Below are 27,919 nucleotides of genomic sequence, written 5' to 3'. Positions count from 1 at the left end.
TCTCTATTGGTTTGGTTTGTGCAATCTCTCTTTTTCTCTATTGGTTTGGTTTGTGCAATCTCTCTTTTTCTTTATTGGTTTGGTCTGTGCAATCTCTTTCTATCTATAGATTTGGTTTGGTTTGTGCAATCTCTCTCTGCTTTGATTTGTACAGTCTGTCTCTCCTGATTTAGTTTGTGCTGTTTCTCTCTGTAGGTTTGATTTATGCAATCTCTCTTTCTCTCTATTGGTTTGGTTTGTGCAGTCTCCTTCTATCTATAGATTTGGTTTGGTTTGTGCAATCTCTCTCTGCTTTGGTCTGTACAGTCTCTCTCTCTCTCTCTCTCTGCAGTTTGGTTTGTGCTGTTTCTTTATAGGTTTGATTTATGCAGACTGTCTTTTTCTCTCTCTCGATAGGTTTCGTTTCTGTAGTTTCTCCATCGGTTGCTGTGAATGGGCTCTGGTTTTTCTTTGCTGGTGGTCACTGCCCCCTGTCTGGTTGCTGGCGCTGTGTCTGTCTGTCTGTCTGTATTCCCCCCTCCCACCCCCTCACAAGGCAAAATGGCGACTGAGAGCGAGTTGAGGCCGGACAGCGGCGACCCCTCGTCAGAGGAACGAGTCCCCACTGTCTGCCAGGTAAAGTCCAGTAAGCAACCCGTACCGCGGAGTCAGCTTTATCAACGGGGATGTGTATTAAATAAATGAAGAAAAGCCCGCTCCTTTGTGAGAGGTTGAGAGTCTGGAATGTAGCCGCATAAACTCAGTGGATACAATGTATCCGTTCCCTGTGGAAGTTGATGCGGGAAGCGGCCACACGCTGAGAGGGGTTCAGCCTGGAAAATGTAACCGTGCAGTGCTTCTACCTCTTAATAGATTCCGTTCCCGTCGCTTTTCTTTTTCATAACGTGTTTGAAAGCACGATTTGATTTGGGTTTTAGATTCGATTTATGTTTGGCGTTTTGCTCACACCGTTGCCGAGATTCTCCTTTTCTTTGCTGTCCTTATAGTGGAACGTACTACATTTAGAAATTGAAATTCGATTGAAGGCATTTTTTTGTTTGAAAACGAAAACCCACCCACACACCAAGGTTTTTGCTGGCCCGCAGCACTTTGTTTGCCCTGAACAAAACCCCGAGGGTTGCTTTCCGGCAGCTGAAATCTGAGCCCGTGTCTATGTCATTTATCTTATTCAGTTCAATAAGGCAAAACTCGATTGTATCGAAGATATTATTTGTCCAAACTACATTTCCTTTCATATTGTATCGCAATTGCGGTTTAATTGTGATTGATGAGAACATTCGGCTACCTTAAATCGTAAGAGCTGTAGGAAAATCGACCACCTTAAGGAATTGAGGCTGTTTTTGCATTATCATGTTTTATGCAGTACATAGAACAGTTGCACATTGTTTACTGTCTTTTGATTTTTATTTCAGTTAAACATTGTCAGAGGCGTAAATTATGTTTTGTGTTGTCATTCAGATCAATGCTTAATTCATTGGCTTGAATCCTTATCCACTTAAATTGGAAGTAAATTTGTTACTGTTACAGAAGTCTGAATTTGACCTGGAGAGTCTGAGTAAAACCGAGCTGCTGACTTTCCTAAGTATCCTTGAAGGAGAATTGGAAGCCAGAGATCTGGTGATAGAAACGTTAAGGGTAAGTGGTAGACTTTCTTTTCTTAACTGTTTCTATTTCTCCCTCCATTTATAGGATGGTGCAAATGTGTGATACACACATTTCGCACAGGCTTTCATTTCAAGAAAGAACCAGATGCTGTTGGAATTTTCCAGCTATGAGTATTCAACTTGGCAAACAATAATTTGATAGGTATTAGCAATTTCAAAGACATCCTCTTCTACACTTACACTGTAAACGAATGCTGTCATCATTAGAGTTTGCAGCATTTCTGGTTGCTTTCCTAAACAGGTTGATGTCAGGCTTAAATACTTTCTGAACGATTTGCCATTGAGCTGCCCTCCTACAAATTAGAAGTGCTGCACTGATGTGAACGAAGGAAAGCTCAAGGCTGTGGGTAGAAATGAATTATTTAAATTATTAGAACCAGTTGACAAAAGCTGTTAAAACTGATGGGACTTTTGGTTTCATAAGTAGGAAAACAGTGTAAAACTGAAGTGGTAATGATGAGCCATTGGTTGAATTGCCATTAGAACGTTATTTCTGTTTTTGGAACCTAAATAAGGAAGAATGTCAAGATTATGCAATGAATACAAAAGGGATTTATTAAAGTGATACCATTTTGTGGGAAAGTTGTTACGAGAAGACAGTCACAGATTGTGACTTTCTTTTCTTTATAGTATATCAGTGAAGGTTGAAGGTTAAGAGGCAACTTGCTGGTGTTCCAAAGTGGGTTTAGGTAATTGTATTTAAAAAAGATCCAGATTGGTGACACAGAAGGTTTAGTGCATAACTTTAAGATGTGCACCAAAATGGAAATGATGGTTAGGTGATTTTCTTATGCTTGTGAACGAACTCCAGTATGTTATGCTTCCTAGTGGGATGCTTTGTATTTATTTAAAAAAAAAACTTTTGTAAGCATAATAATTTTAGCTTATGTTATACAATGGAAGTACAGCTGTGTAAGAAGACACCGAGACAATATTCGTGACCCACATTAAGCTTAGATTCCAAATGTAAGATAAATATAGTTGTCCTATATTTTCCTGCCACCCTGTCTATACATTCAAATGCAACATTTACACTAATCTTGTCTTTTTTTAACGTGTAAATGTTAAACTGGTTATTTATGTAATAATACAATGCCCTGTCTTTTACTGTTAAACAGGCTCAGTTTCTGCAGCTTAAAATGGTATCTAGTATTTCTTTCTTTGCTGAAATAATTTGTAAGCATCAGATTCCAAGTGCCTCCTGTACATAAATTTTAAATGAGACTGCCTTGTTTACCTTTAAACTTTCAGTTGATCACATGGATGCAACTTGAACTGGTATGTTAGCCACGCCTACATGACAGTTTTAAAGGTCAATTGATAATATTTTAAACTGAGTTGTTGACTTGTATTTCATTCTTTAGTTAGTTATTATGTTAGAATTGAGGGACAGGTATAAAGGGTGCTGTAGTTTTAATCACTTCATTTTAAACTTCCACTACAATTGTCCCAGTGCTGAAGGGCGGCATGGTGGCTCAGTGGCTAGCACTGCTGCTTCACAGCTTCAAGGACCCGGGTTTGATTCCACCTTCAGACGACTGTGTGTGGAGTTTGCACATTCTCCCCATGTCTGCATGAATTTCCTCCGGGTGCTCTGGTTTCCTCCCACATTCCAAAGATGTGCAGGTTAGGTGGATTGGCCATGCTAAATTGCCCATAGTGTTCAGGGATGTGTAGGTCAGGTGGATTAGCCATGGGAACTGCATGGTTACATGGATAGGATGTGGGAGTGGGGCTGGATCTGGGTGAGATGCTGTTCGGAGGGTCATTGTGGACTGGATAGGCTGAATGGCCTGCTTCCACACTGTAGGGATGTTACGATTCCATCAAGACCGCTTTTGGCATGTTTTCATTGGGCTACATTGTTGATCCATATAATTACAGCACACCGTTGTGGGTAAAGAGACTGAATGTCTGAACTGTTGCAATTCATTTTCAAATTAAATATTTATGGTCAAAACCCTCTCTATGTGCCTATCCAGTCCACCATGCTAACAGACATTGGATCACTGTCCTGTTATACAAGACATTTAAAATAAAAACAGAAATTCTGGAAATACTCAGCAGATCTGGTCATATCTGCAGAACGATAACATTAATGTGTCAGCTTGGAGATCCTTTGTCAGTAGAGTTCTGGCTTTCTTTAGTTTCCTCCTCTCCCACTCTCTCCCTTCTTTCTTCCTTTTCTGACCTCCTCTTCTCCCACCCCCTTCCCCTGCCCCACCACCCCCCCCCCCCCCCCCCCCCCCCCCCCCCCCCCCCCCCCCCCCCCCTTTCTCTTCCACAGCTGTGGCAGAGCCCACCCCAATCTTAGAGATTTTCTCTCAAACATCCTGTTTTTGTGTCTTTCAGAGGTATCCTTTTCAAAAACTTTTGGTCTTCCTCACTCTCCTTCAATGCGTCCTATCTTTTTTATTACATTTTCTGTAAAATGCCCTGGGGCTTTATTTTTAAATCTGGTAGCTGCTGTACATACATGTTGTAAGGAATTATGTACTCTTAAAGAATGCCAAATGGTTACGGACCATTTGGGAATTATATAGTTAGTTACGGACAAACCACTACATGTGGAAAGGAAATGAAGGAGAGTTGATTCACCTTGTTTTCTTATACTCACAAACAGTACAGCTTCAGACCAGGAAGCGTTTTACTTTAGAATAGTGAATGTTGAATCTAACTTGGTTCAAATTTATTTTGGGTTGTTTGAAATTTGCTGTTGTTTGGACTGCAAACTGAGTTATATTGATCAAAGGCATAAATTTTCTGAGTTCCTAATTATCATAAACATATTCACAATTATGTTTATTTACAATTACAATTTAGAGTTTATTTTATTCTTGATTGTATTTTGTTTGTTCCAAACTCTCTCTCTTCCTGATGTATACGGTATCAGCTGCTATTCTAAATAGGTTATTGCTTATCAGTAATTCTGAATCACATTTATTGTTTGTTAGATGATTGCTCACAGAACCATTTAAATTCAGAACATTATTAGGGTCATATGATGGTTACTTTTATTGTTTCTATTAGGGCTGTTTTACAGTGCATGTAACTTGATAGTGATGGATACAATTTAAATTTTAAATAAATTGAGAAAGAAAGCACTTCTTGAAACTAGTTATTTAAAATACTTAAAATAAGAGCTGTTGATAAGATCTCAAAAATACCCCAAGAATCCCTCAAAGTGTATTGAGGATTATCATCATTCTCTTAGGCTGTTCCTTAGAACTGAGGATGACTTTCTGCCACACTGGTGACCAAATGGTCTGATACTGGAGGTGCAGCCGCTGGCTCAAGATAGTGTTTGCTGAAGCGGGTTGGGGAGGGCACAGGGTAGGGGAGTGCTCTGGATTATAAACACACTTTCCACTATTTATGCTTGGCCTCTAACTGGGTCTGTCAGAGATGGCTCCCTTGCAGAGGCTCCTTTTCTGATTTGGGAAGTCTTGGTTAAGAGATTTCCACCAGTCGGTGGTGATTGTGCGGTTTTATTCTGGGAGACATGGAAGATGTCCTTGAAGTCTTTTCTCTGCCTTCCAGAAACTGCTTGCTGTGACAAAGCTCGGAGTAGAGGGGCTTGTTTTGGAAGTCATGTTAGGCATGATGTGGCCTGTCAACTTATTATCCAGCTGATTAACTGGAACTAATGCCTTGGTACTGTGGATGTTGGCATGAGAGATGATACTGATACTGAAGCACCTATCCTGGTAGTTAATTATACATTATACTGAAGACACAAATATAACAGGGTGAGGCATGATTGTTGAGTGATATCACGCTGTAATAGAATAGTAGTATCTTTTTGGCATTAAATTTCAGTTAATCGATTTGGTGAAAACAGCTAGAGGAACAGTGGAGAAACTGGACTGTTAACAAGAACTAGTGCTCATTGAAATTATGAATTTATTCCATTTGTACATGGACACTTCATTGAAATGTAGTGCCATATTTATAGAATGACAGCATCTAATTTTACTGCAACTAGATAAGAGAAATACCTACAGGTTATAAAAGTGCAATATTTAGATGGCCTATTAAATATTCTAAATTTAGCACCGGAACTGGGTCACTGCTCACTTGTGATTTATAAGAATATGCAAATTTACTACATTTTCAAAGCAAATTTATAAACTGAAGCAACACTTATTGACTTTTTTGCACTTTGAAACTTTTTTTGGGACAATTCAAATTTTGTTTTAGTGACTATTTTCCGCAGAATTTTAATACCTATATTCTAAGCTCGGACTAATTCTGTAATGCTATCTTGCATCTTCTCAAGTCAAGTATAATACAACCCCAATGCATGGCCAAGTTGTCTTTCCTATGCTCAATCAACTGCTGGGTAGATATGCTGCTCATATAATTGAAGAAATTGATTGTTGAAGCACACTGTTGGATTTGTTGCTGTATACCGTGGGTCTACGATATCAGCCTCCCATCATTCATAGACCATTCTCCACGATGGAGTGAGTTGCAAAAAAAGGGACATTTTCCCTAATTTGGGGAAGTTGGAAAAGTGTGTCTGTATGAATTGTGACAGTGCTGTTGATGGAGAACAGCACAGATTAGGGAAGCTGAACTTTAAAAACTTTAAAGGAAATAATGGTCTGCTGAATATTGATAAACCTAATTATCACTTGTCTTTCAGCATCTCAAACACTGCAGAAAAATATCAGGAAATAGATTCTGCGCTTGCGTCCTGGAATTTAAGTCGGCAGTGCAATACTGAGAGTAGTGTTCTGTTAAAGGTTTTTTTTTTAAATTTTGAATTTTAAAATTTGATCCCTAGCGATCTGTTCAGGTGGCAGTTTAGACAAAAAGTTTCATTGAAACATATAGGATTCTTAAGTGGCTTGACAGGGTAAATGCTAAGAGGATGTTTCCTCTTATGGGAAAGTCTAGAACTAGACGGCAGAGTCACAGAATAAAGGGATGTCAATTGAAGGCTGAGCTGATGAGGCATTTTTTTTCTCCGATAAGATTGAGAACCTTTGGAATTCCTTACCATCAGAGCTATGGGGGCAGAGTCCTTGTGCATATTTAAGGTTGAGATAAATTCTTGATCATTGGGGGAATCAAGGGTTACAGGGTAAAGTCAGGAAAGTGGACATGAGAAATGTCAAACCAGCCATGATCCTATTGAATGGTAGAGCAGACAGAGAGGCCGAGTGGTCTACTCCTATTCCTGTTCCTTATGGTTCTGTTGGCTTATTCACTGTTGGCTCAATGTACTGACCGAAGTTCCACCCTCAACCAGTGATACCAAACCAGATTTAACTGGTGACTCATATCATTTGCTGCTTGTGGGAACTTGAGCCCAAATCAGATGCTCAACTTCTCTGCATAGTAGCAATTACCCTATACTTCATAAGTTGTTTAGTTTCTGTAAACTCAGTTGACATGTTCTAAGAAATTTCAAGGTAAATACATACATCCATTTTCTTAAAATGTGTTCAACAATAACTTAAAAGTACCACATTTTCAGGGCGGTTTTGTTTTCCTTTATTTGTTAATGGGATGAGGGTATCATTGGCTAGGCATGTATTGCCCATCCCTAATTGCCCAGAGGGCAGCTAAGAGTCAGCCACATTGCTGTGGGTCAGGAGTCAGATGTAGGCCAGACCACATAAGGATGGCACTTGCCTTCCCTAAAGGACATCACTGAACCAGATTTGTTTTTCCCGACAATCAGCAGATTCGTGGTCATTGTTAGATTCTTAATTCCAGATTATTATTGAATTCAAATTCCACTACCTGCTGTGGCAGGATTCCAAACCAGGTGGGTCTAGGCCCGAAACGTCAGCTTTCCTGCTCCTCTGATGCTGCTTGGCCTGCTGTGTTCATCCAGCTCTACATCTTGTTATCTCAGATTCTCCAGCATCTGCAGTTCCCACTATCTCTCCCCAGAACATTATCTGGGTCTCAGAATTACCAGTCCAGCAATAATACCACTAGGTCATTGCCTCCTGCACAGGCCTGTTCCTGTGCCTTGCTTAGAAATATGCCACTGATAGGTCTAGGGGAAAATGAGGGCAGCATAATGTGTATGTGTAAATATAGTCTTGTACAAGTAAGAAATGCCTTTGGTTTGTTTGCTGCATAGAGTCAAACACCAATGTCTGTTTGTTTGTTTCTTATGCTACTGTACAGAACCAAACTGCTTTAGTGACTATGCATGTATATAAAGATATTTTGTGAATCAAGTATATTTCTGAAATTAAAAAAAAAATGCATTTGGAAGTGCATGCAGTTTAAAATTTGCTTGTAATCTGCCACTGGGATTTGAATTGAACCTACGTAAACATCTCTGATAAACTCTTTCCTCCGAACTAATTTATTTCCTAGCAATGAAAGGCCATGTGATAACTTCATCACCTGGATTGTATTGTACTTCATCACAAAAAAAAGTTAAACCCACAACATCACTTTTTATCTGTCATGCTTCAGTGAAACCGTTTGGAACACTTTTTTGGTCTGTTAAAACACTAGATAAATGCACATTATAAAATGAATAAATGGCACTGAGTATTTTTAAATTGTACTTTTTTTGTGGATTTGCTTACCAATGAAACACTAATGTTTATAATTGGTCTATCTGTAGAAGGACTTCTCCCTAGTAATTTGGATTATTTACTATTTTATGAGGATAAATACATTCAACCATATAGTACACAGGAATGTAGAAGTAGGATGTTTAGCAGCTGAATATTCTGCATTTCAGACAAATCACAGCTTCGCTGTACCTCCATGTTCACACATTTTGTTCCTTATTCTTTTAATATCCTAGTAAGAGAAGTTGGTTAGCTTAGTTGGGTGGACATCTGGTTTGCAATACAGAGTGATGCCAACAGCATGGGTTGGTTACCATTATGCACAGTGCTTTTCAATCCCTTCCCTCATGTGAGGTGTAATGACCCTCAGGTTAAACCACCACCAGTCACCCCAAATGAGCGAGCAGCCCTATGGTCCCGTATGACAATGGCAACTTTGCCTTTTACCCTCGTCAACAAAATCAATTAAACTTGGCCTGAAAATTTCAGTTGACCCAATATCTACGTTTGGGGAAGGAGAGTTTCAGATTTCCACTACTTTTGTGTGGGGAGAAAATCTTCTCCTGATTTCGAGCCTAAAAGGTTTTGTTTTAATTTTAAGATTGGATCCACTTTGTCTGGAATCCCCATCATAGGATTTTTCTTTTAACTGTTATCCACTTTACAGAATCCTCTTCATTTAAGAAGTTCAATTGAATCAGCCTTCATCCTCTTAAAGTCAAAGGAGTATAAGCCAAATTTATAAAACTTTTGTCAAAGCCGCATATATTTCTGATGAATCAGTACTGTACACACTTCCAAGTTCAGTATATCCTTCTGAAGGTGTAGTGCTGAAAACTGAATGCATCATTTCAGATGGTGTGTGTGACTGAAGCACAAGACCCCATCGGATAAATGAATTAACTTTAGCTGATTTTCTTTATTGCTGTGCTTGCCCTTTAACTTCTAGTTATTAGGAGCAAATTACTGCAAATGCTGGAATCTGTACTGAAAGCAACAAATGCTGGATATCACAGTGGGTCAGGTAGCGTTCAGGGCAAGAGCAAGCTAATGTCTCAAGTCTAGATGAATCTTCGTTAGAGCTAAAGTGGAGGGAGCAGCATTTATGCTATAGTTGGGGGAGGGGGAATAGAGTGTAGGGTGCTGTGGAAGAAAAGATGTTGATAGTTCCGATTAAGTGATCGGAATGTGAGAATGGCAGAACAATGCTGTATCAAACTGCCAAATTTGAAAGAATAGACAGTGCCCCTCCCCCCACATTATGATCACTTAATCTGAACTATCAACATCCTTTCTCCCCCAGCACTTTACACCTTCCCCCAACTATAGTATTAATGCTGCCCCATCCACACTTCACGTTAGCTCTGATGAAGAATCTAGACTCAAATGTTAGCTTGCTCTCACTCCATGGGTGCTGCCTGACCTGCTGTGATCGCCAGCATTTGTTGTTTTCAATTTTTAGTTATTTCTGCTTATGCGCATCCATATCTGCCCACATCACCTCAATTTATAGTGTCTCATTGTGAAATATGTATTATTATTTGGCCTCTTTGAATCATTAGGTGATATTGTCACACTTGCCCACTTTGAAATATATTTCTCGATTTTGGCTGCGCATTTTGTCTGCCTTTCTTTGTGCAGATGGGAGCAGGAAGCGACAGTGTGCGTTCTAATTTACTGCCATCTGTAAACTTGGATATACAACTTTCTCTTCCTTCATTGATTATTATATAGTGAAAAGCTGAGGCCCCAGTTCACATCCCTGAGGAATATCACCTGTCAAATTCCACCAATCGCAACACATTTGTGTTTTCCCCAATCTCTTTCTTACTTCCCAACTAAATACAAAACCCACGCTACAAGAGTACTTCTAGTTTGGTGTGCTTTCATTTTTGCTAATCTCTAGCCTGATGCCACTTCTAAACAAAAACTAGATTTCAATTTAACTTTTACTACAGAAGTTTAGCTGGGTGTCACCTCAAATTCTACTTACAGTAAATAGTCACACCCTTGAGTTAATTAGAAGGGAAGTTATTCTGTGGACTGGCAGCTGTTTATAAGTTCGAGGTCTTCCCAGGGCCAGAAAATCCAGTAGGGAATGACTGGCTTTCTTGTTGATGTTATTTAAATGCATGACACAGGAATTTTTTTTTGCTTTGATTAAAGTGTAGTAGATGTATTTCAAACCTTCCTATGCAGTGTTAAGACTTGAATTTTTTTAGGCAGATGCTGAATTAATGCAGCAAAATATTTGTAAACCTTGGAGAGAACTAATAGCCACTTGCCTTTGAAAGTATTGCTATTATAGCTAATCAGACTTTAGAGGTTGACATTGGTCATTCCTACAGTTTTTGTATTTTACTCATCCAGGCCTTTTACTACTATCTAGTACGACTTGGTACAGTGCATTCATATTCTGAGGGAAATCCTCATGCATAATCAAAATACTGTTAAATTTATAACCTCGTTTTAATATATCCAAGAGTTCTTTGACCAGTATTTTGTTTACTTCATGATTGTACGTATGTGCTGGTAGACATTTTCTGTGTTGACCTCTTCGTCATCAGAAGTTCCTTGACATCTAGTCACATGTAATGTTTCAGGCTATATATAGAAATTGATTCTAACTTTGCTCATGTTCGTCTTGAATGGGCTTTCCAGGGAAGTGGTTTGCTGCAATACTCATGTACTTTTGTAACCAGGTAACATAGGGTATTTTGATATGAAGGATTAGAATCCTTACTTATCATGTCTTAAGGTTTATAACATTATGGGTCCCTGAGATCTTGTGTTTGGTTCTGAAAACTGTAAAATGGGAATTCCATTTCCATTAGCAAGTGGTTGGTTATTATGGCTGTTCTTTGTTGGATCTACTGATTTTACCTTATCATTGATTATGTGTAGGTGATGTTTACTGTCCAAAACTGAAGAGCAAAATGTGCGCTACAGCATTGTGAAATGAAACTACACATGTAAGTCGATAAATGCCCATGAAGGATATATTTTAGAGAAGAAAAAGATGCAGTTTATCTCAGCCATTATTAAGATAGGTACAGTGAGGTCTACAAGAATTTATTGTAAAGAGAGCACCAGCTTTTTTTTTTGTGGCCATGCCATGACTAATATCTTGAAAATTCAGGAGTTTCACAGATTTGCAAGAGATTTAATTTCTAACTCGCAGATGAAAGGAGCTTGTTACTAATATGTAAACTGTTTTTACTGCAGCCTTGTTTCTATTCTTCATGTAGAAATACTGTTCAGTTTAAACACATCAGGAATTGATTATGGAAATAGTCTGTCAGTGAGGTCTGTAGGAAGGACAATTTAAGTCAGAAGAATGACCTATTTTAATATTTAGTATGCTGATGCAGAGGTGTTCTGAATTTCTGACAGCAAAAAATGGAAGAGAAGGGGAGTTTTAACTTCCATCCACTCAAGTTTGAATGACAATAATTTTCAGGAAGAAAACTGAGTACTATGCTCCATAATGTACCGTCAGCATTAAAATGTATGCAGTAAATGCCAAGCGGATTGCATAAGGTGGCAACCTTGCATCTTGTAGGACAATGGTTTGCACTGTGGTGGTCAGCTCTGTGTGATGCAGTGCTTGGTGTGGATCAGGAGCTCCAAGCTGGCATTGCAGCCTCTGCTGCCTTTTCTGAAAAGCAAGACAGTGGTTTGAGAAAGTACAAAGTTTACTGGCCTCTGTTTTCAGTGGGTCGTCTTCTTGTTTCTGCTCACTTTTTCCAATGCCCTTACAAATAGTTAACCTCCAAAGGTCACAGTCATCAGCAACTCTCAGCCAGTTGTTAGTGTCAGTGTCTGCCATCTATAGATCTCACTTGCAGGTGTCCTTGCAGCAGATGTATGCATAATCACTGGCTGTGGCTCAGAGGCCAAATCACCGTACAGAAGTTTTTGGTTATACAACGCCATCCATCTGATGTGTGGTTGAGCTAACATAGACATCATACCTTAACAGGGAGAGCATGCTGATGGATTTAGCATTTTCCAGGACTGTTGAATTGGTGATCTTGTCCTGACAGGATGGAACTGTTCAGCCCTTTTTTTTCTGCCTGGTATTGTCCAGGTGGTACCACTGTAGAGGAGTGAGCTGTAGTTGCTGGCTTGGTAGACTCTGATGTTCCCAGTCTGATTGTTGTTCCCCATGCACTCAGCTTGGACATAACAACTGCAGCTTTTGCAACTATATATTGATTTCAGCATCAAGTGATAGATTGCTCGTAGTGTAAAGCCTAGATGTTTTAAACTATCTCCAGCATCACATTGTCAGTGCTGATAGATGGCAGTATGGCGACATCTGGACAATGACATTTGTCTTCCTGATGCTGGTGGTCAAACTAAACTCTACAGGCATGAGAAAGTCTGTCCATTGCTGCCAAAGGTGGTGGTCTGTGTGGAATGCCAGTAGGTGCACCTTTGTTGATATGGAACAGCTGAGTATTTGTGGCAGCCTTGTTCCTGGATCTTGAGTGAGCAATGCTGAGCAACTTTCTGACAGTTCTGGTTTTTAAGGATACACTGTCTGTAGATGATCTGAAGGCATATGTCAGCAGCAAGTGAAAGAACATGTCAAAAGGAGTTGGAAACACACCTATTTCATCCCACTATGGATCTCGAAGGATTCCGTTGTTGCCCCATTATTGTTTACCTTACCCATCACGTCATCAGGGAAAGAACGGATCTCATTGTGCAGCTTCAGACGATTGGGTGTCGACTCCTGATTGGTTAACCTCATGAGAACCTGTCCTCCGACACTATGCTGCACTTCATTCTACAGTGAGCTTGGCACTGCTATCGGTGGAATCCCTAAGTCGGATCATCTTTATTTACTAAGGGATTTCTTTGGGGAAGTGAGTGTGGACTATGAGGCATGACCCTCCAGCCTCTGACATCATGGCCAGAAAAGGTAAATGAGAATGAGTAGAGACTGTTTGGCTTTTGATGCTCTGATGAGCTTTGTGTATCTGGCTTCTGTTTTTTAGAACAAACTGTTCCACGATATGTCCTGGAGATATTCAAGATCACGGCACTGGTGGCAGTTGGATCTGATCACTATTAGACAGAACTCTCTGTAAAGCACCCTTAACAGACAGACAGTGCTGACCGTAACACTAGTTATTCCCTGATTTCAAATAAGGCCATTAGATTAGTCCAGTGGATACTATTACAGTAAATCCAATAATGTCAGTATTAGTATTTCCATTTTGTATGATACACAAATGCATGTTCTTACGCATTAGGATTAACTTAAATATGAATAAAATTTAAATACATATTAGTGAAATTGTAGCCAACAATAATGGGAGAAGATTGATATACAAACCTGGCACACTTACATGATCTGAAGGAGATTGCTGGCTTTATGGGATCAGAGAAATGCTCATTAGACGTACGATTGACCAATATTGAAATACTTGTTGGCAAAAAGAAGAGGTTATCATTCTAGCATGTATGTATGATGTGGAGGTGCCAGTGGTGGACTAGGGTGAATAAGGTCAGAAGTCACGTGACACCAGATTATAGTTCGGCAGGTTAATTTGAAATCACAAGCTTTCAGAGCGTGGTGTGGTGTGACTTCTAACCTAGTTTGTATGTATGATGGGATGCTGAGATTTAATGAGTAGCCCTGAGACTTCATTTTTACTTTAGTTTGGTCTAATCGTTAAAATCCTATTTGTAGTGGTGTGTTGCATTGTTATAAACTTAATGAAGGATTAAAATATATTGTTGTAGAGCTTCAGTGTTGTGTGCAGTAATTTAAAGGGTCTACTCTTTCCAAATGAAGGGATATTAACAGTTGGAAAACATTGTGCATCATGGTGTTTTAGGCTGGCTAGAAGTACCTTTGGGCCCAAATAGAGAGAAGATTGCATCTGGTGTAGATTAGCTTGAAACAAATAAATGCAAGATTGAATGGACTGGCAGGAAATAACTAAGACAGTGGGAATGGGCCAGCGGATATGGGTAAATACAGCAGGAATGGGTCAACTGTAAATAAATGGTACAAATAAATCTAGCTAGGAGGGGTAAAATGAAACAAGAAAATAAAAAGGAAGTAATGCCATGGAATTGGTGAATCTGGAAGTGAATGATGCTGTTGCATCCGGAAAAGCATTCAGGAGAGGTCAGATGTTGAGATTTTTAAATTTGTGGAGGAGGAATGGCATTATCTAAAGAACAGAATAACATGTTGAGAAAGTAGCTTGGCAGCTGGAGTATTTGTGGGGAGTTTTTTCAGTGTGATGTTCTCCAGGTGTTTTTGAGAAACTGAATCATAAAACTTGGCACTTCAAGCTATGCTGATGCATCACTTTCAAAAGTAGAGCTTACTATATGTGTATCAGTGTCTGGTATCATCAATTACAACAATAACTTGTATTTACACAGCTCATTTAACATAAATATACTCTACTATTGGCTCCTGTCATATAACAACAGCTTGACTATTATAAGAATGTATCAGACACATACCATGGAACCCCAAGATGTAATAGATAAAGCTTAGAATTAGGTTCATGTTAAGTTGTGTAGTTTCAAATCTGAAAAGTGATTGCTTTACTATGTCATCTTTGATTTTTGACACAAAATGCGTGTATTCTTAAATGTATAGAAATAATGCCATTAGAGAAGTCTGTATGTAATCTATAGACAGATAGAGAAAATCTTTCAAGAAGTGAGAATGTAGCTGAAAACCCTATAATGTGGCCAAAGTACTTTTCATCGCAGACTGCATAGTCATGTACTCCAGAATCTGGGGATCCGTATGTAGCATTTAAATCCATGTTTCATTAATGTGCATATTGTTCAAATTGTTGTTAGCAGGAGATCTTATTATAAGGATTTATCAACTAATGAGGCACTACCATTAAAACCAACTTCTTTGAACCTCCAGTCCCTCACCATTGAAATGGGAAAATCCAGTAATTAACAGATATAAATGGGAAAAAAAAAATGCTGTTTTGTCTGTGCTTTCATGATCACTTTGTCAGGGTATGCAGGTTGCATATTTGGCTCTTCAGTTTACGTCACTTTCTACCTAATCCTGTTTTTATTCCTTTTTTTTTAATGGGATGTTGCTGTCAGGGTGGCATTTCATGCCCATCGTCAGTTGTCTTTGAGAACATGCTGATGAGTCAACTTCTTGAATCAATGCACCTGGTCTAGTGTCAGTACACTAAAGGCCAGTTTGAAATGGAGTTCCAGGATTTGAGCAGTGATGATGGAGTGGTTATAGTTTTCCAAACCATTGACGAAAAGCAGCGGACCCAGCACCTACAGGACTGTGCCAGCTTGGTCAGTAGTGATGCTAGTGAGCTACTCTTCCCACTGGATATTGACGACCAGAGTACATCTTGTGCACTAGCTACTCTCAGTTCTCCTTCTGAGTGGTTTTGAACATGGAGGAGCACTGAACCAATAGCGAAGTGTGGTAGGTGGTAATCAACCATGTTTGACCTGACGTCAGAAGACTTTGTGGGGTCTGGGGACAATTTTTATGATTCCCTGGGGCCACTTGTTCCTGACTGTATCCCCCAATCTTCTGCCAGTTCTAGTAGTATGTCCTGTTGGTGAGATGGGAATGTTGATATGGGAGACTGGGATATTGGCCACAGGATATGATCTGTGTGAGTCCAAGACTGATTATTGCTAGATTGGTCTGTGGGACATCTCTCCTGATTTTAGGTCTAGTCCATTATTACCCATCAGGACTGAGCTGGGAGCCCCTTTGTTACATCTTGTTCAGTAGTTTCAGAGTTATTCAGGAGTTAAGAAGCCAGTATTACCAATTTATTCGATTGATTGATTTTAAATTTCCATTGCCAATTGTACATCCCCCATTTGTCCAGAAAGCACTGCTACAGGTAAGTGGGCAGCTTTTTGTCTGATCTTGGTCAGAAATAGGCACTCTGTAGATTGGAAGATTCAAGCCATTATATTGCAATATAACTTTAAATAATATTCTCTGGTCCTGTAGTACGTTGATGGGTAATGTAAGGTGTTGTTCAATTTAAGCACATAATAATATGTTATATTGTTGTTTAATCTATAAATTGCTTTATGAAGCTTGCTGATAATCATGTCTGAGCACTACATTGGGACAGATGATTGGTATACTAGCCTATTGAAGCAAAACTGGTTGTGCTTAAGGGAAGGCAGAAGGACAAGCAGCTCATACCATCTGGTGTACTGATAGATATACCAGCTTTCTCATTTGCCTGACGCTACATGTGGCCATTTTCAAAATATACGCCACTTAGAATTACTCGGACATAGCAGTTAGTGAATGAAAGCTGTGAGATCTCACCTGTATTGTAATATTCAATACCATCTCATTAATCACCATCAGCCTGTCTGCAACAACAGATTGAACAACAAAAGACTTGGTATTTATTAACTGCCTGTTATAAATACTGACACCAGACAGAAGTCCAGTAATTATGGCATTGTGATTTGCAGTTAAGATTTGCTGCTTTTTTTTTAAACATTCTTGTGAGACCTTTTAATGAAAATTAAATGTTGTTACTTTAAATTGGAAGTTGTTTTTTAATTGTATAACAGTTTCAGAGCCTTCAGTGTCATATATAATGCATGAAGATTCTGGCATTTTGTACTGAAGGTGCATAATTAGTTTTGACTAGAAGATACATGCAAGTGAAGGTAAACTAAAGCTATCATGTCTTTAATCAAAACTGTTCAGTGGTAAGACTTTTTCCCTGGAGAATAATGCAGGTATAGCACTCCAGAGGATTACTATTACAAGTTCAAAATTTTAATTTACTTTTGAATTTGAAGTAGAAATAAAAGGTAGGTATCAGCATAAGTCACCATGCAGTATTGAACTGGCATAAGACCCACTATCTGTACCCAGTTTGGTTTGCATGTGCAAACCCATATGAAACTTTTAGAACAATCTTTCAGTTAAATATAAACTTCTGTCAATTCTTGTTAAGTGCTTCCTATTAATCTGTGAAAGATTATGACTAGGCAAAATGACACTGGGATGATTCCATAACTATATTAAGTCTGCTTCAAAAAATTGTGAAATGAACATTATCCTAAACTTAACTCTGACTAAGTATCACCTGTCAAAATGCTTCAGCATATCACCCTTCAGAGCTAAGCCAGTTAGTGTAGTGTATCAGGGACAGAAAAGTTTGGAGTAGATTTGAGGACACAAGATCTGGTGGTATCAAAACAGCCTGACCCTGAGGAAAAATGTATATGGGTTTGCTTGCTAACAACATAACTGGTTCAGTACTTAACTGTTACCACAAGAGGATACATAGTATCATCTGTTGATACATTACATCGATATAAATAGGATTGACAAAACTGTAAGAGTGTATTTTGTCTTGGTTCATTTAACTTTATTATTACTTGATAAAATGACATTATTTTGGCCAGTACAATCTTAAATTTTTATAAACGTAAAAGAACCTGTGTACTGATCTCAGATGAAGCTCAATGTTATATATCACATGAATGAATTATTCCGGGTGCTGCTGAAAAGCTTTAACATTTTTGACGTTAACAGTAAATGTGGAATTTAGTTGGTTTACGCAGTCATGTTGTCTTGAACATAATCCCAAATAGCCGAATAACCAGTTCATACCATATTAAGAAATTGCTGGGATCAGCTGATGGGGTGATCAATTAAACATATTCTATATGAATTGATCCCAATCGTTGCTGTAGGATTTCCTCGGAAGAGCATTCTTAATTTTTAACAAGACATTAAATTCAATCATATTTTTATTTTCAATTATAATTGTTTTCTTCATTTTTAGAGTTCAAGATTTGCCTGAGAGTTCATTTATTTTCATAGTTTGCTTTGGAAGGATCTCTTATTGTAGTTTTCTAAAACTTGCCTAGAAGTCTAGAAGAACTGCTAACTTGCAGAGGTGTGTATTTTGTTATTCTAATGAGCTGCAGACTGTGGTAACTGATCTTTGTGAACCTACTGTAGGATTTGTATTTATGCTAGATTAATGACGGATTATAGTGATTAAAAACAGAGATTGCTGGAAATACCCAGCAGATTTGGTAGAAATTTTGAAGAGAGAAAGAAAGCTAACATTTATGGTTGTTGACCTTTTGTCAGGGTTGGAAAATGTTAAGAGAAGTAACGGGTTGTGCTTGCTTGCAAAGGCAGGGAAATATGAAGCAATGGCAAGGATGGTTTATGATAGGGTGGAAGGCAATTTGGGTAAATTGATGAAAAGATAATGGTTGTAAGGAAAAAGGGGGTTGCAATGGAACAAGAAACAATGATATGTCTAGAAGGAGTGTAAATAGCTATAGACAAGCAGTTATCCAAAGCCACTAATGGGAAAAATAATAAAGATAAAGCTTATGATTTGTAATAGTTCAATTTGGTATTGGCTCTGTAAAACTGTGAATTGCATAATGAAAATATTAGGTATTGTGCCTTGAATGTACATTGCATTTAATTGGTACAGTGTAGAGCTGTGGTTTTCAACCAGTCTGCAAATTGTCCAAGTGTAACATGAAATTTTGTGGAAAGGTAATGAAAATCAGTATAAAACGAACTGGTTTCATTTTAAAACAATATTCTATCCAATCGAAATTACAATTCATAAAACTCACGAAAATCAAACATCAAATTAAAATTGAGATATCAGCTAGCTATTATACTTTTACAATTTCCGACCGCATTCCTGTACAAGCTAGCAACATTGGCATACATACCTAAACAACATGGGGGAGTGCTTGTCAGTGGAACAAGATTTGCGGGTGACCTCTCATCAATTCCTCCCTCGATCAGAAAGCTCTATGTGCACCAGCAGGCCCAAGTTTCCCATTGCAATTTATTGAGTTAATGTATTCTATTTTGCATTTTGCCCTGATCCATTGAATTTCAGTTATGTATCAGTTCAGTTATTTAATAAAAGTTGTACTTTTAAAAATGTTGTTACAAATATGAAATGTCATTTGTGAAATTCAAACCCTAGAACCGAGTTCAGTGTGCGGAACACGTTTAGGACAGTGAATAGTTTGAAATTATTGAGTTGAGCAGATTTTCAACATGTCTGTGCTCACAGATGAAAACAGTGTATTTTGCCAATGGATCTGAAACGTTAATGCATTTGACCTTTCTTTAGTTTGTTGTGTGCACAATGTTGCAAATGTCTCTAGTAAGACCATTATCATAGTGAAAACAAGTAAGTGAGACATTTATGAGCAATCAATTCAGAAAAAAGTGGGTGTGCTGTGAAATTTTATCTCATTGTAGTTCACCATGTTCCTGAAAAGGTTGGGAACCACTTGTATAGAAGCCATGTCACAGTGGGAGGAGATTTAAAACAATAGAGAACTTTTGGCCATGATTGAAGAAAACACCCTTTCACTTTTCAGTCACTTTCAACAGCCTGTTTTCACAGTACCTTCTAGTGCAAGCACTGGAGATGTAGCATTTGCCCTTTACCTCCTACCTCCTCCCTTCTGTGGACTGTGGTACCCCAGGGGCTGATGCAATGCTAAATTAATTAGGCCTGACAAACACTTCATTATTCTAAGTATGTGGGTGAATGAGCACATAAACAATTAGTTAAGTAAAATGAATCAGCCACAACAACCTGCCTTTAATGGAGTAAAATGTCCCAATCTTCTTTTACAGACTATGTTTAGACTAATGGGGACCATATGGGGAGATGGTGGCTGAATGGTAATGTGACTGTACTCCTAAGCCAAAAGACATGGATTCAAATCTCACCATGGCAGCTGGTGGGCTTTGAACTCTATTAATAGATCTGGACTGCAAAGGTAGTCTTCACTAATGGTTACCATGACGACTGTCACCAACATAAAGGCACCTCTGTTTCACTAATGTCCTTTTAAGGAAGGAAACCTGGTTTGGTCTACATTAATGTGGTTGTTTCTTAACTGCTGTCTGAAAATATTTAATTAAGTCACTGGAGTCAAGAGGAATTGGGCTAGGGAAACGCTCATCCCACAAAAGAATAGATAAACAAAAAATGGCTCTTAATGAAATAAATTAATGTTGGTGATCAAAATCTTGTTCAGAGATAGATTTCAGAGAGCATTTTAAAGAACAAGAGAGAGGTGGAGGAGTTTAGGAAAGGAGTTTGAGTTAGGGCCTAAACAGTTGAAGACATAGCTGCCATTGGTGGATGAATGGCCTAATGGAAAAGACACCTGAATTTGATGCTAACTGAGGTGCTAGCAGATGATTACAGGTTTCAATCCTGTTGTGATCGTTTTGGGCTGTAATGGCGTAGTGGACATATCCCTTCCTCGGAACCAGGAGGCTGGAGTTCAAGTCCCACCTTCTCTGTAGGTGTGTAACAACATCTCTGAGTAGTTTGATTAGGAAAATATCAAGAATAATTTCAAAAGGTCAGAAGTTGAGAAACAAAATTGACGTTCTTGTTATGGCAATGAAAGTGTTTTCTAAAATGAAAATGGCAAGGCCATTGAGTAACTTCAACACAAGATTGAAAATGATAAAATCTAGGCTTTTGTAGACCACAAGCCAGTGTGAGTTAACGAATGTAAGGGTATGAATTAAAGTAGGGCTTGATACACATAATGGTACACGTTCCAGAGTTTTCAATTAACTTTAAGACAACAAGCTTCCAGGAAAGCCTTGGAATAGTCAAGTCTGCAGGCAGTTTAAGCATGGATCAGGGCATCAGTGTGTATAGCCTGCTGTGGGTGCAGTGGCAGGTGGTATTACAGAGATGAATGTAGTCAGTTTTGACATGGTTAAAGTGACATGGTCAGAAGATTAGCCCAAGATATAAATAGAATGCTGAGGGAGTGAACAGTCTAAATTGGTCCATGGAATCTAGCTCCTCATTATTTAATTGAAGGTGATTTTCTCTAATGCAGAACTAGATGACCAGACAAGTAGCCGAACAGTGTTGAGGCAGAGCTTGAGTTGAAATAAGTGGTACTGAGACAGAGCTGGGTTTTGTCAGTACACGTGTATCTGACGTTAGGTTTTTGGTTGATATTGCCTGAAGACCAGTGTGTAGTTAAGAAGTCAGAATGAGAATCAGGAGAACTCGGGGTTTAACTGAGTGGATATGGGAATGCTGGGGAAGAGAGTAAATCTGGCCATGACTTGTAGGCAAGAGTGGAACCAGCAAGGGTAGTTTCACCCTATTGCAGGAAAGGCTTCAAAATAAAATTGTGTTGTCAACAGCTGTGTGAACAGCTACAAACAGATCAAGAGAGCTAAAGGGGGATAGTATATATGGTTAAACTCCTGTGGAATCTCAATTTTGACTTTTGATTACAGCTGCTTCAGGGCAGGAATAGAAATCTGATTTTAAAAAAGTTCAAACATAGGAGTTATGGAATAAATTGATGTGGATTCAGGTGGTGACAATCATCTGGAGAGGAAGTTTGCAGGTTAGCTGGCCAGCACTGTGTTTTTAGAAAGGAGAGAGGCAGTAACTGAGGAGACTGGGAACTGTCTTTCGTCTCAGAATACGTGAGGGTGAGGAGAAAACTGTTGGCTGTTCAATTAAATCATTGCGGGTGTGTTATAGAGAGCAGGAACAAATTTTCTGATCAAATTCATTATATCACACTATGCCTAGAAAAATCTGGCAATACATAACATTGCTGATGAGTCTATGATGTTCAGAGCTCTGGCCCACTTATTGGCCCAGATCTTATGGTTGAGAGTGGCATTTCCGATTCTGATCGGGCAAGGGAAGTACACTTCTTTTAGAGGAGGTTACCGCTGAACCTCCAGGCCAAGTAGCCTTCTCAGCTGAAGCAATCTGGTGTAGTCTGTGAATCAACATAGCCAAAAGAGAAATGTCCCCTTTCTCACAACAATACCTGCTGCATTCCAGGAATTAAATGTTCTGAAGCCACTTCCTTAGTTATTGCTGTGAGGTAAGTGAGGCGATAGAGTCGGCAGGTCGGTGAATTGTTAGGGTAGGGTAGGTCAGTGAGGAGGGGAAGTCAGGGCTTTGGGAGCTGTTGAAGCACATCTGGACTGGGGGTGCAGGTGGGTGCGTGCTGCTGCAAAACAAGTCACTTTGATATGGTTCAAGAGTTTAGTGTGGGTGACAGATGTCCCTGAACCAGTATCGATCAAGGGTGCTGGGGGGAGTTGGAAGCCAGGTCAGTGAGGCTGATATTTATTTAGAACTAATGACGTTGCCAATGTTACTCCATTAAAGGAGGAAACTTGCTTGTAATCAGACATCCACTTTTTTGAAACCAAAAAAGTGATCATTTCTAAAATTTGATCACCCAGAGGTAGGGTGTAAAATTATTAAAATAATGCCCTTTTATTTCTGGGACACCATTTCAGAACAGAAAACCTCTTCAAGATCATTTCAAGGCAGCCAGAATTGGTGGAAATAACAGTTACAAAAATTTACCCCAGCCAGTGATGTAACATAATGGTCCAAAATCTATTGTTATAATAACAAGTTTAATATGCTGCCCTTGTTAACGGGTAGGTGTTCCAGCAGTTTGTGTTGGGCAGAAGTACCCCATCAATTGTGAACGTGGAAATGCCTTTGCTGACTTTTGTCTGCTCTGTATTGACCTTGCAAGGAAAGCAGCTCGCTTTCATCTTTCTGTAAATTTCATTTTTTGTGTTTTAATTGACAACTAAACTTGTAGACAGTTAAAGCTCCAAGTGCATACCTTCTTAGAGACTTATGACCCTGCAGTTCCAATCAGTGTTTCTGTCTGAAAAGGGAACAAGTTTAAACTCCTGCCCCTGCTATAGATAGTAAATTATTAGATTTGTAAAATCAAGAATTCAAAATTTGTGTTGAATTTTCTTTCTTTATCTCTTGTATCTCTGTCTTTTAATCCGATTTTACTTTCTCTGACCAATTCATCCTCTCTTTCTGCTGCTCCTGTTTCTTTCTCAGTCCTTAAATCTCATTGGTTAAAGCGATAGTTAGTCCTGATGTTCACTGGAATCCCAAATGCCTCATGCCCCCACACCCCACACTCATATTATTGAACTTCCAGCAACCTCCAAGCCAGAAACGCTTTTTGAGCTGAAAAGGTGAATGAAAAAGGGCACATAATGAGGTCATCCTGTCCAGCAAAATTTTGACCATTAATCATTACCAAGTGCTGCCAGTTAGATAAGTCATGAGTGGAGATGTTTTGAGAGTGTGTTATTGGATATACCCAACTGGAAGATGTATTTGTCATTTTAGAGCCTAGAAGGGTCAAATGAAGAGATGCGTTACAACTGGAAATGTCACACTTGTTACAGGGTAGTGAGCGGGTTCTTCTGCCTGGCTGGAGCTTTATTCTGAATCTGTTCTGACCTATATCCAACGTGTGGATAGTTAGTGCTAACTCATGAGTTTAAAAATACTTTTCCTCCAAGATTAATTGAACACAAAACTTCAAATCAAATAAACTGGCAAACCCTAGTCCGATTACCTAGTTTTGAGGTTTATTTTTCCATCACTGTCAGCATGAATATTTCTGGATGACAAAATATATTTTCATTATTGTTGAAAATTCACTTCAACAGCATATGTAATATTCTTCTGATTTTGTTTTCTTCCTGTCTCTTTTAAATGTCTACTTGTGTTAACCCATCATCTATTTATTCATGGGGCATTTGTTTTCATAAACGTTCATGACTAACTTTCTTAGCAGTGGGATCAAACTCTTGTTTTGAAGGAGACATGAGTAACTTCAATGAAGCAAAACTGTCTGAATTTATACCTATCTAAAGATAATAGGTCAGTTGAAAATATCTGTTTAATGTTGTTGGTAAGATAGCTACTCCAATGTGCACAGTAAAGAAATAAAACACTATAGCAATTATATTGATCTTGTGATTATTCCACATTTAACGTGATCGATAGGGCATATCTTGCATGGTTTGGTTGGGGAGTTATATAAATAACAGTTCAGTCAGCACAACAAGGTGCAGAGCTGGATGAACACAGCAGGCCAAGCAGCATCATAGGAGCAAAAAGGCTGACGTTTCGGGCCTAGACCCTTCATCAGAAATGTTCAGTCAGCACAGATAGTAGGTAGTTTGCTGTGTATCTCAAGGGTAGATGTTGGGAATGATTTGTAATGCACCTTGCATCTAGTTAAGTCCTATTGTAGGTTTTCAATATGTAGTGGTTCCACTGCTACACAGCCATTTAAGGCAAACAAATGTTTTTTGTTTGACTTACCTCATTAACCATATGACAAGTTTTTGTTCTTTTCTATTGAAAAACATGGTCACTTGTTGAGAACAAGCAGTTTTTACCAGCTACCGGAAAATTTATACATAAACTTTCCTCAGATTGATGCCCCTCACTAATTCCAACCAATTTTAGTAATTTTATAGCTGAGTGGCCGTGCTTTTGACATCATTATACTTTGTAGCAATAGTGCTGTTGGATCTTTCTTTTGTTTTGTGAACTTTGCATTGATCTGTAGTTAGTTGAAATCTGTGCACCTTGTTTAATCCTCCCATTTCATTGCAGACAATATTTCAGTGTGGTGCCTTCATTACAGTCATGGTTCCCCTCGTTTGTCTAGTAAATAACAGAAATTGACAGATAATTTAACATTTTTCAAATTTTGCTCAGTCACTACTGTATGGAAATCTGAGTCATAGAAATGAAATCATGCATTATATAAGTTTTAGAAATCGAATTTCCTTTATTTTCTTTAGACTGGAAAGCTGACCTGTATCAGACAGGAATTGACTATGGTTAGTGACTGAATCAAGTAGGTGTCAGCCATTACTCAGTTGGTAGCACTCCCACCTCTGAATCAGAGCGGTTCAAGTTGGATGTCAAAATTTTCAGCAAAATACTCCAATGCAATATTAAGTGAATGCTGGAGATGCCATCTTTCAGAAAAACTGTTGAACCACACGTATACAAACACACGCACACAATCTCTGCCCTCCATGGCATTGTCACCAACATTCTGGCCAATCCATATCCTTCAATCACAAACAGGTATGTAATTATTATTATGTTGCTGTCACGGGAGCTTGCCGCACACAAATTAGCAGTCGTGTTTGTCACAGTATAACAGTGACGATACTGCAAATGCCACTTGTCAGTAAAGTATTTGAGGATGTCCTGAGGTTGTGAAAAGTGCTACGTAAATGCAGGCTTTTGTTCTTTCAAGCTTTGCATTGAGAAAATTCTACATGTCAAGGGGAGAAACATTTGGAATGTGGTTAATGTAGTCGGATCTGTCCTCAAGCATTTTACAGTTGTGGAGAAATGAAGATTGCATGTTCTCTCGCCTTAGTCTGGTATTACTAACTTGAAGTTTGTTTTGTGCATGCTTTTGTGTCTGTAATAATGTTAGCAAAATAGTTCACAAAAAGCATAAAGAGTATCAATAAGTATATTCATAAAACATAATGATGTTCATTGATGCCTCTGATCCAGCTATAGCACAGGAGAAGAATACATATTAATGTCTGCAAACTTGAATACAGTAAATTAAGTTGACTGTATCTGGGCGTAATCCTTTCCTGAAGGGCATCATATGAACTACAGTAACTTTCCTTCAAAAACACACCAATGTGCTTTTACAGTGTTTTTGTTTAGGTTTAGACTTACCATGCATAAGGTATCAGGTTCTAATGGAGGAAATACTTCTGTCTGAAACTTTCAGAATCAGCAGTAGGAGTTTAGTTGTGGAGTGAAGACTCCATGGCAGTTATAAAATGCGACTAGTAATCTCGTTCCCTGGAAGAACAATAGAAATATAGAAAAACAATTAATTTTCTAATGATCTAACTCCTTTGAAAAGGAGCTGGATGCACATCAGTTTTAAGGATGTGATTGTGAATCAAATGTATACATCTATGGAGATCAAATGCCATTTGAATTCTTGTCCTGCAGGGGTTAAGGAAGTGCCCTGCACAGAGAGCAGTCACTCAAAATACTGGAGTGCAGTGCAAACTTTATTTGATTTGCTTTGGGGCGAGAGATTTATCTTTGGAGATTTTACATATGGTGAGGGCATTACATAGACTATTAGGTGTGCAAATTGTGTACTACTTATTGAAAAGTTCTGATCCAGTGAGTCTGGTGACTTTTTTCCTGTATGCTTTATTGGATTAAATGTGGCTTCTATTTGTTTGGTTTTCGAATGGCTACTTCACCAAGTATGCACATCAGTTTACTGTATTGACAATGCTGTCCGAAATTAGGTTAGGCCAAAATGTGAAGGGCAGTCTTTGTTCTGACTATCTGATTTTGTTATTTCTGCTGTAGTATATCTACAGCATCATACGTTGTAGAGATTGTACCACTTTATGAATATTAATGGATTGTCTAAGTTTTTTTTTGTTTTGCAATTTTATTTGCTATTCTTAATTCGTTCCTCTTCCATGGAAACAAGGTTTGACTGCCAATAATTGGCACACTTGAGAAATCAAGCTGGGTACAATAGAACATTTCAATTAGCTGATGTCACATGAATAACATACATGCAAAGGTAAATGAGATTGCATTGAGAGGATCTAGCTTGAACATGGTAAGGCTTTAAATTAATAAATCTTCTTTAATATTATTAGGGAGACTGTATGTATATCTTTTTATTTTCTTTAACAGATTGATATTAGACAACAGGGTAACATTCTCCAACTGGAAGAGCAGCACTGTTTGTCTCATGGGTGTCTCTGGAAGGATGCTGTGTGCATTCTGTTTCTGGAAAGTGATCTCTGCAGTGACCTGGTTGGTAGACAATGAAAGTCATCCGTCAAGCAGAATGATTGGAATTTGACCTTAAGCTGTCTTAAGTGGAGCTCATCTCTGCTCCTCTCCTTACTGATGAAAATAACTTATAAAGGATTTTATTCAAATGAGAATACACTGAAGTTCTTCACCTGAATTGTTGCATAAATGTGTCTTTTTTTAAAAAAGTAGCTAATCTAGCAAAATGACACTGATAGTAACCATTCAGTTAAAAATTAAGTTTCTTTGTTACTCTTTGGTAAACGTATGGCTTGGGAATAATTTCAAGAAATTAAGGCAATATAATTACAGCTGCTTGAATTAAAAAAACAGATGTTCTGTAAATACTCAGTAGGTCAGGTAGCGTCTTTAGGGAGAGAAACCCAATGTCAATGAAAGCTCGTTGACCTGAAACAGTTTCTTTCTTTAGACAGAACGTGTGACCTGTCAAGTACTTCCATCATCTCCTATTTCTATTTAACATTTCAGGGAATCTGTTTGTTTCCGCACCCTCCCACTCACATATGACACATAGTGGGTTGCTATTTCGTAATGCCTTTAACTGAGAAAATGCCTGAAGGTGCTTCACAGAAGGATATAGAGAAACAGATGCCCTACTTATGAAAATGACCTATAGCATATTTGCAATGTGGGATTTGAGAATGCTTTTAAAAGAGGAAACAAAGGTTGAGGAGGACCCGAGTTTGAGGTGAGTTTAGATGTTCAGGTGAACTTGGCTTAAGGTCCTGTTACCAGTGGGAGTTGAAGTGATAGGGAGAGATCAAAGTGTGAGGACCAAAGACTGTGGCTAATATTCCAAAGTTATTTGAGTTAAAATATCACCACAGCAGCTTATGACTTTTCATCAAGTTTAAAAAAAAAAGCCTTAAAAAGTTGGTAGTAGAGCTGGATGAACACAGCAGGCCAAGCAGCATCAGAGGAGCAGAAAGGCTGACGTTTCGGGCCGAGACCCTTCTTCAGAAAA

At 38.6% G+C, this 27,919-nt stretch overlaps 1 protein-coding gene across 1 annotated transcript in view; it reads left to right on the top strand.

Annotated features, from left to right (window-relative positions):
- Window positions 1-27,919, top strand: part of cttnbp2 (cortactin binding protein 2) — a 134,807-nt gene that overhangs the window by 199 nt on the left and 106,689 nt on the right. The window contains exons 2-3 of the mRNA XM_020525427.2: window positions 397-615; window positions 1,528-1,635. Coding sequence (XP_020381016.2) covers window positions 433-615; window positions 1,528-1,635 — 291 coding nt within the window. The 5' untranslated portion in view covers window positions 397-432. The remainder of the gene's footprint in view (window positions 1-396; window positions 616-1,527; window positions 1,636-27,919) is intronic.

The sequence above is a fragment of the Rhincodon typus genome, chromosome 18, assembly GCF_021869965.1.
Source record: "Rhincodon typus isolate 14 chromosome 18, sRhiTyp1.1, whole genome shotgun sequence".
NCBI classification, from domain to species: domain Eukaryota; kingdom Metazoa; phylum Chordata; class Chondrichthyes; order Orectolobiformes; family Rhincodontidae; genus Rhincodon; species Rhincodon typus.
The sequence above is the reverse complement of the archived record's forward strand: the minus strand, read 5'-3'. Positions and strand labels throughout refer to the sequence as shown.